We start from the raw sequence: 9,544 nt of genomic DNA on the forward strand, positions 1-9,544 counted from the left end.
TAAGACAAAGTTGCCCTGAGCATCCCTGGCTGTAGAGAGAGCCTGCTCGTGTAGAGACACCCGGCTCAGAGACCCGTTCAGTATTGGGAGAGGATGGGGATGTTTACAGAGCTCCTCCAAACTCGTATATCAATGAGCAGAGAGCCCCTGAGGAGGCAGACTTTTCTATTGCCAACTTCCCAAAGAGCACACAAGAAAATAGGCCGAGGCTGCTCAAAACCAGCTTGACTGGTTCTACAGAGAAGCCTCAGGTCTGCTCCGCCTTCCTTATGTTAAAAAGAAAAAGGTGGCTGGGAGCCAATCATTGAACACACCCCTCCTTTTCTCCTCTCCCCCTACCCCCCCTTCCTCTCCCCTCCTATCTGCTGTCCCTCCGGACTCAAGCAGCCATCAATACCAGTGTCTACCTTGCCCTCGCCTACCAAACCTGTGCCTACCCGGCTTCATAAGCCTAACACTAACCGTCTGAGGAGCAAAAGGAAATGCATTTGTTTCTGCCCCTTCTGCCCTCATTTTCTACTGGTAAATGTAGGGATACACGGAAGTAGGGAGAAAGAGTGTCTAGGGACCAAGAAACTTCAAACCCTCTAGCAAAAGCAAACAGAGAGGTGAAGGGATCTGGCTTATGTCTAGCCCCTAAAGCCCCGAGCAGGGCTAGTGGGCAAGAGAAAGAACTGGGATCCCTCTTTCTTTCTTTCTTTTTTTTTTTAATAAAGATTTTATTTATTTGAGAGAGAGATCACAAATAGGCAGAGAGGCAGGCAGAGAGAGAGGGGGAAGCAAGCTCCCTGCTGAGCAGAGAGCCCGATGCGGGACTCGATCCCAGGACCCTGAGATCATGACCCGAGGCGAAGGCAGGCACTTAACCCACTGAGCCACCCAGGCGCCGCTGGGATCCCTCTTTCAGCGGAGGATCAGTGGAAACCAAGAGGCCAGGTTCTCTCCTGGTGTGGTCTCCGAATCAGATGCACCCTGACAGCCCAAAAGACAGCAACGGCCAACTTAGCGGCCAACACCAAAAGGGCTGTGGTGGGGTGGCGACATTCTGCTCCAAGAGCTAGAGCTTTCAGAGTTAACGTCGGGAGAGATGGCCTCTTCCCATGCCAGAAGTGGAAATGGGTGGTTTCCTCCCCCACAAAGTTTGTAAAGGCTTACTCTTCCCTCTGCTGAGACAGAAGGGGAAAATGCACAGATAACACCGCAGTGACTCACTCGTGTTTGATGAAGGCTGCGAGAAAGCCTGGAGAATCCAAGCTAGAAGTGCAAAAAGGTACAAATGCTGGCATCTCCCATCAAGAGAAGGAAACCCAGCCACCTATCTGGTTTGTCACTTTGCGGAACTTCCGCTGGAGGAGGAAGCCTAGGTTTCAAACTCCGCCCACCCTTTCCCCATCACTCTCGGTTTTTGCTTTGCGAGGCAAGTGGCAAACCTGGCAGCACCACCGGCTCTGACAGAATCAAACCGTTTCTCCATCTCCTCTCACGGAGGCGGCCCTGGAGCCAGTCTACAGCTTAGCCAGGCAGCCGGGGGCGGGGCGGGACTGCCTACTGCAGGAAAGCCTCCTCGGGCCGTCTGGGAGAAGGAAGGACAACCACCCTCCTTGCCCTTTCCATCTGCTGAGGTTACTTCATCCCGGTCCATTACTAGGCTCCAAAGTGCTGCTGGGGGGAGGTGGGGTGGTGGAGAGTCCATTTAGCAGAGTTACCGTGGGGCCAAAGGTGGCGCCCAGCCCCCACCCCGCTTGTCGATAATGGGCCACAAAGTCTGAGGCTTGGCTGCACTCGAGGCATAAAATATTCATTCCAGTCGACACAATACAAAGTCAAGGAAGCTCCTGGGAGAAGAGAAAGGCCAGCCAGGTGGCTAAGTGCGCAATGGGAAAGCGTTCATGGAGGAACGGGTTAGTCCTGGTCAAACGCCCACCGAGAACTGGGTTTTTCCATCCAAAGGGGAAAGTGTACAGTCGGAGAAGTTTTTGCCTTCCAAGAGCTCTAACCATGCAAACCTCTTGGGCATATTCTCAATTTTTTCCCGTCTCACTGGCATCAGTTAAGACACTGACAGGGAAAAGAATCTTGGGCCCAATCTCTGGTCACCATCTGAAAGGTGCAGCCATTCCCTGTGCAAACTTGATGTTAATCTAAAGCAGACCAAGTTTCAATGACTCTCTTGTATCCATCTGTTTAGCTACTTCTCAAAGTCCACAGATGAGAGAAATTATTACAATTCACTCGGTGGTTACCTTTACTGGGTTCAAAGATTATGGTACGGTGAGCAACTCTGCGAGCTCCCGACTCCTACAGCCCTTGCTCTTACAGGGCCTCATTCTAATTTCTAGGGCCATGCAGGAAGTGAGAATGTCATCCACCCACACCTCTGACCAGATGGTAGCACCACTAAGGAGCCCTCGGCCAGAGTCAAAGGGCAGAAGTCAGAGTCTGCACCCAGAGCACAGTGCCGCACAGCCCCCAGGACACATCAGGGAAATGAGAGCCAACCCAGCTCTCTGCTAGAGTCGACGCTAAAACCAAATTATTCAATGCAATGTTCAGCCAGAATCAACACTGGCATCCGAGGGATGTGTGTCTGGAGTGGCTCAGTTGTTCTTTACAGGATTCTTTGAGTTAGGTTTGCTCGCTTCAGCCAGACTTCCACACTCCTCTTCCTAGAACCACCCAAAAGAATAAACACCACCGCTCGCTCCCCAGCAGAATGACAGCGACCCCCTCCCTTGCCCACTGCGGCCGAAGCAGGGCTGGTAGTGAAAGGCTCCTGCTTTCTGTCAGAAGGCCTCCCTCCTGGTTCCTGAGGCCCAGGGCTGGGGCAGGTCTGAAGCCAGTCGGCCCTCTACCAGGTGTAGCTACCGGAAGCTCTGGCCAGCAGCAGGAGAACTCTGGAAGCTGGACCCCCTCCACACTGGCCCATTACTGGCGCCCCGGCTGGGAGACAGTCACCTTGCTGATTGCTTTCACCGCCGCCAAGCCTCCGGGCCGGCAGAGCCATTTGGAAAAGAAGCGGACGGAAGGCTCCGCTCGCAGACGGAGAATCAAAACTACCAGCCCCAGGTCACAAACCCTCCTTCTGCAAATGAAAGAAGTTTACGGCTGAGAGAAAGCACATCTGCAACCAGGTGTCAAAAAACCATCTCTGCGATGACAGGGCTTGACTCTCTTTTATCTCCCACTTTCCCTGCGAGAAGCAGAGTCGACAGCAAAGAGGCACTCTCCCTGCAACACGAGGTTTATTTTTATGCTTCCACATTTTCTGTGTGTGTGTGTGTGTGTGTGTGTGATGTGTGTTTAATTCAGATGTGATCAAAGAGCTCCTGGAAACAGCTACTCATCAGCCCCATGTTTTAATAAAGAAAGGGGGAGAGGAAGAGCAAAAAGGGGTGGGAGCTTGAAGACAACCAGGAGAGTTTGTTTGCCTACTTCCTGGTGAAACCAGTGTAAGTAATTTAAACCTAAATACGGCGAGAGAGCATCTTTGTGGGGAAGCAATCAGCCCAACCAAAGTCCTCGCTTTTTATTTTACGTTATGGCTTTACTGCAACGACTGAACTTCCGGGACCAGAATCACAACAGGACCAGAGGCTTTCTTGCTTTTTACCTGGTGGCACCATCTACTCTAAAGGAGGCCAATGCTTCTGGCATCCCTGGCCTCGTGACCAGGAGGACTGCTACTTGTCTTTTTCCTTGTTTTGAAAAATACAGGCATCTGCCTGGGGTAGGTGTATCCAAGCTTTTCCAATGACTGTGCTTTTACTGGGACGAGACTTAACGTCAAGTAGACAGCATCATCGGCCACCTTGAGAACGCCAGGAGAAGCGGGTGAAGCGGCTGGGGGGACCTTAGTCCATAAAGTGCAAACGGGATGAGTAATTCGTAAATTTGGAACAGGATGACAAAGTATGCAGCCACTGCTCCAGACTCCGTTATCAAAGAGCAGCTTGCATTCCCAAATGGTTCCCCCGATTACTGCTCTCACAAAATCAATGGGTGTGCACCGACTTCCTACTACGCGCTGAGCAGTCTGCGAGCCATGTAGGGAAGAGAGGAAATCAATGCACACATCATAAGAAAAAGACCACGGCGAGAATACATTTACATTTAGTAAACAGCACAAAGAAACCACATTGAGGCAGTCTGTACTCTACTTTGCTGAACACAATGCCCCCCCACAGCCTCGGCCAGAAAGCAGGCACGGCACCGCCACTCCCCACATGCCTGAGGGTGTCAGTCAGTCACTTGGCCTCCTCCTACCAGCTCGTAATCAACAGTCTGGGAAAGTTCTCCGGTTTAGCAGGGTTTACCTGCTAAGACAAAGGTGGTGATAGGAAAAGGACTGGAACAGGCCACCTCAGGAGGGCCTAGAAAAAGCGGTTCCCAGCAAGGAGACTAACAGCTGGCAAACGAGGGCGAGGCTGGGAGACACAGACCACACTCCGGTTTCCAAAGACCTCAGTCCCATGCACAGCCAGTTGCAAAACCCAGTGATGAAACAGAAATCCACCGGGCCTCCCTCTCAACTCGTTTCACCCCCCAGAAGCAATGAGTCCATCAGCAACAAAAGGGTCAACCGGTGCAAAGAAAAACTCGGGCCAGAACTCCTCCCGAGTTCCTTACTGCCCAGGTGACAGATCGAGGGAGGGGGACACAAGAGAAAAACGCAGGAAAACGCAACGAGGGCAGATTTTCCAGGGAAGGATGTGAACACGCAAGAGAATAGAACAACACTCTACCGAGCTACGAAGAAAGAGCGCAACAAGAGGAAAACATAAAGGATGTCGTAAGGGAGAGGATGCAGAAAGGCAGCTGCAGCCCCAGGGGAGAAGAGCTCCTTTTTCAAGTCAAGTTTTTCAGGGCCTAGTAAAGTTCTCCACCGACAAGGGTGAGAAGGAGGCAGGGGACTCTCCCCAGAGCAGTTAGCAGTCAGCAAGGGACGGGGCGAAAGAAAGGGGAGGAGTGGAAAGTGGATGCCTCTGAGCTCACAGGTGAGGTGACACAGAAAACGCTAAAGCTTGGGTGACAGATGATAGCAGTGATTGCCAGGACGGGGGCGGGCGGGGGGCGGGGGGGGGCAGCGTAGCTCAAGAAACTAGAATACTGAGTGCCTGCCCCGGGAGTTACAAACACAAGCCAATCAGAAGGGACGGGATGGGGGCATGTGTGGGGCCAAGAAATATGATGTGAAGAAGGCAAGAGACTAATCCGGAGATGAAAGGCAACGCTGGGTAAAAGGTAGAGCAGGGAAGACCGGGTGAGGGTAGAGAAACCGGAAGGCATCAAGCAAGGAGGAAGAAACTGAGAAGTGACAGAACCAGGAGTGAAGACACAGGAAGGCATCATGGTTTGGTGGCAGTGTGAGAAGGCAGAAGGGCAAGGATGGTGACGGAGCGTGGCCAGGGAAAGGACTCAGCAACAGGTTGTACTGGCAGAGTGGGGCTGGGAGAATGTTCTCCTTCGGCAGGGAGCGTCCAGGGAGCAGGTCGGTAAAGCGCTCGGGGGAGAAAACAGGAAGCCCCGAGACTTAAAGCAAACCTGGGGGAACAGAACCCGAGGGATCCAGGCTCTGAAGGGAACCCTCCGGACTGGAACCCCAAAGACAACCTGTGGGAAAACTATGCGCATGACAGCAGTCTGGGAAACACGGAAGCAACAAATGCCAGCGCGAGGCACCAGGGAGCTCCTGGAGAAAAGAAGGGAAAGTGATGAGCAAAGAGTAGGCGAACCATTTGGAAAGGTGATGAGGGTGGAGCTGGTGGGTGCAAGCATGAGGGAGATCACAATTTGGAGAAGGAAGGGGGGGGAAGGCTGGGGAACTGGAAGAGGACAGGGATCGAGAACACTCCGGGGCAGGGACCCTGAGGGTGATAAGCAGGGACTGGGAGAACCGGTGCGGGAGGAGGAGAAGCAAGACTAGAGAGATGGAGGAAGGGGTGGACGACGATCTGGGGCAAATCGCGGGGTGCTCTTCGAGGAGCGGGAGGGTGGCGGCTTTAAGCGTGGGTGGAGGAAGACCAGAAAGGCCCCTGAGAGAAAAAGGGAAGAGAAGGGAAAGCTAGGGAGGTAACACGGAAGAGCGCAGGAGGGCGGTGAGGGGAGGGGAGGGGGGTCAGCAGAAAAGAGCAAGTGTGCAGCTTGGAGTCAGGACGAGGTGGGTCCCAGGACAGGACTCAAGAGGGGGATGTGCGAGGCCGAGAGCCAGATGACAGGGCAGCCGAGGCTTGCAGGGTGGCAGCAGGGACACGAGGAGAGCAGAGGAGGGAGGAGGCTCTGCAAGGTGCAGGGGCCCAGCCAGAGAATTCGGGGAGCCCTCGGGGCTCCTTACCTGCTCCGTGTCCCTCTCGTTCAGCGTGGGTAGGGGGGTCCGGGCGCTGGACATGGCGCCGGTATCTCAGGGGAGGGAACCGAGAAGCTTGGAGGAAGGGAGGGAAGGGAAGGCGCGGAGCCCGGCCGGGCGGGGCTTCTCACAGCAGGGGCACCCGCCGCATGGGCCCCGGCCGGGGGTGCGGGGAGGCCGGGCAGCCGCTCACGCCAGCCCGGGGATGCGCCGCTCGGGCTAGGCCGCGCCGGCTCCGAGCGGCTCCGGACCGCACCCCCCCGACCCCCGGCTGGGCTGTGCCGCCTTTCGGCCGGGCCGCGCCGCTCCGCCTACTCTCTGCCGCCGCAGCCGGCCGCCTGCCTCGCTCCTCCCCTGCCCTCAGCGGCACTGCTCCGCTCCCGGCACACAGGCAGCCGCCGCCGGACCTGCTGCTCCCAACATGGCCGCCACCACCGCCGGCCCTCGGCTCTTTCCGCCGGCAGCAGCCGGAAACATCCGAAGCGGCGAGGAACGGGAGGGGGGCGCGCCTCCTCCTCTCGGCCGCGGGCTACGGGTGAATTCCGGAAACACCCGAAGAAGGTAACCCCCCGGGGACGCGCGCGCCGCCTCGATTCCGAAGCCGAGGCTTCGGCTCTGTTTACGGAAACCCACGAAGCCACTCGGGAGACTCCAGCCACGCCCATAGGCCTTTCCCCGCCCACTTCAGGCAGGCTCGCTGAGGTTTCCGGAAACACCCGAAGTGGCGCCGCGTGCAGCGAGCCGGCCACGCCCCCGTCCCGCCCCTCAGCCCACGGCAGTCGTCGGCCATTTCCGGCAACACCCGAGGCCCTGCGAACCCCGAGTTCCCTCGGGTAGTGCCCAGAGCCTGACTCTTCGTTTCTTTCCGTCAGTTTCCGGGCCTTTTCAAACCTCCAACCGGGAGCGCGGATCACCTGCGCACGTTATCATTTGACTAAATAGAAAATAAGGCTGTTAGCATCCCAACGATTGGCATCCTTTGGTTGTAAAGCAACTTCCCTGTCTGCGTGTCTGCTCATCAGTCTGCCAGTCCCTCATAAAACCCGTCTCCTTTATCATCCAGCCTATCAACATGTGTGTCACTTGTCAAGTGCAGCGTTATGACCTACCTAGCAGGCTTCACCTGCCATCGTCTATCTGGGCTTCTCTTTATCCATACACCCCACATCTAGTCCGCAGTGTCCCCTAAGGTCCGGGGCGGGCACCAGCTCAGGGTCCTTGGCTCCCGGCTGTGGGAGGCTGCGGGGGTCTCCCCCAGCCCTGCATTCCAGCCCCAGCTTGGTGGAATGAAAAATACGACGTGATCTTGGAAAGATTACATAACATCTCTGAGTTTAGGCTTCTTGACGTCCTTATATTAAGAGAATTCATGCCTTTGTTCCAGGTTTGACATTCCAAATAACGTCTTTGAATTCCACTTACCTCTTTTTTAAAATTGTTCAAAATAGCACAAAACGACATTGCACTATGGTAATACTGAGTCACGCCAGTTACCTTTTAAAATACCCCTGTAAGGTAAGGCAGAGGAGACAGTCGCATCTTAATTCATTTTTCATTTATCCCTCCTAAGACCAGAAAACTCACAAAAAAAAGAAACTGGTTGAAAATGAGGATTCCTCAGGATGGAGAAGTTCCCTTCCTTTCCTGGACTTCAGTTTCATCAATAAAGTGAGGTCTCCTATCTTTTGAGAGCCCCCACCTCCAAAAGGAAGTTCACTCTTCACTTCCCCCTAGTCTGTCTCACCAGGGCAAGGCAGTAGGATGGTTTCATTCCTCCAGCTCTGAGCTGCCCCCCACCCATTGTACCCTGGACCTGTGGGAACTTGCCCCACCCCCACCCCAGGGCTCAACAGCAGCTTAAGGTGGCCAGAAGCCAGAGTCCCCACAGGAGCCCAAGACCAGGCTCAAGCAGCAAGTCCCCAAAGGTACAGGGGGAGAGAGGCCCCAGGAATTATGGGGAAAGGTGCTAGATGGACCTCTGACACTTGACTTTCAACTCCCATCTTGAGCAGAGCCCTTGGCCAAGTCACGCAGAGAAATAGGCAGCTGGACAGATGCAACAAACAGCATATGGAGTACTTTCTAAGGCAACAGGTGCCACCTACGGTGCTCCAGCACACCTCCTCATGGACCATTCTGGGTCCAGTCAGGCGCCCCGTCATTGAGGAAGAAGGAGCACAGAAGGAGGTGCGAGGGAAAGAGAGGAAGAGGTGAGGCGGGAGGATAGTCCAATACCCCCCACCCCAAATTCATCTGGAAAATCCATGAGAATCATCTGCCCTCTGGTGGCCAAAGGGAGACACACCGCTGATTCCTGTGCCCCATACCACTCCCAGGCTTGGGTCTGGAAAGTAGGGAAAAGGGGGAAAGGGTTTGCAAGAGCAAAGGAGGGTGCCCTGGGGTCTTTCCTGGCCATGTTCTTGTCTAAGCAAACTCTACCTCCTCCATGCTTCTAAGTCACTCCAGTTTTCACCCCTGCCTTCTGTCCCTGAGCGCCCACCCCTACTTCACCCATCCCCTCCTCTTCCTCACAAGGCTGCCCAACTGGTCTCCGTGCCCAGACTCCCTCCAAGCTAATCCGACCAGATGTGCCAGAATAATCTGCCTAAAATCCAGCTCCAATGACATCTCTGCCCTACTGGAAGGCTCTCACCAGCTCCCATGTGAGATCGGCAGAACTGGCTTCCTGGGCCTGGAAACCACGCGGTCCCACAGACCGCTACTCTTAGAAGGGCCTTGAGTTTGATTTAATACTCTGCTGTCACCCTCTTGAAATTTTACCAAGGGGGCCCTGCATTTCCATTTTGCACTGGGCCCCACAAATTTGGGAGCTGCTCCGGGTGGTAAGAAAAGTGTTAGCTTGCATTCAAAGCTTTGCACAGTCTAGCCTCAACTTAACCTTGCTTGGTATCACTGGTGGACACAACCCCCCCAAGTTCCTGCCCGGCCACCAAGCTCTCTCACCGTGTTCTGTTCCACCGTGGGCTCCCAGATGGACTTCAAGATTCAATTCAAATGTCACTTTCTCAAATCCCCCAACTTATCTAGTTCCCCTCAAAGATTAGTTATTGCCACACAGCTACCCCTCTTCAATCTGCAAACTCATCCATTCACGAATCTCTATGGCGCCCCTACTATGTTCCAGACATTGTTCTAGGTTCCTCAGGTAGGTCAGTGAACAAAATAGACAAAGATCTCTGC

At 54.6% G+C, this 9,544-nt stretch overlaps 1 protein-coding gene across 1 annotated transcript in view; it reads right to left on the reverse strand.

The window, feature by feature from the left end:
- The window catches only part of LOC111149450 (microtubule affinity regulating kinase 2), a 57,836-nt gene extending 51,045 nt beyond the window's left edge, over positions 1-6,791 (reverse strand). The window contains 1 exon segment of the mRNA XM_022506538.1: positions 6,332-6,791. Coding sequence (XP_022362246.1) covers positions 6,332-6,385 — 54 coding nt within the window. The 5' untranslated portion in view covers positions 6,386-6,791.
- Between the last annotated feature and the right edge of the window lie 2,753 nt (positions 6,792-9,544).

Source organism: Enhydra lutris, unplaced genomic scaffold (assembly GCF_002288905.1).
Source record: "Enhydra lutris kenyoni isolate GAN:26980312 unplaced genomic scaffold, ASM228890v2 scaffoldscaffold22, whole genome shotgun sequence".
In the NCBI taxonomy this organism is placed as follows: Eukaryota; Metazoa; Chordata; class Mammalia; order Carnivora; family Mustelidae; genus Enhydra; species Enhydra lutris.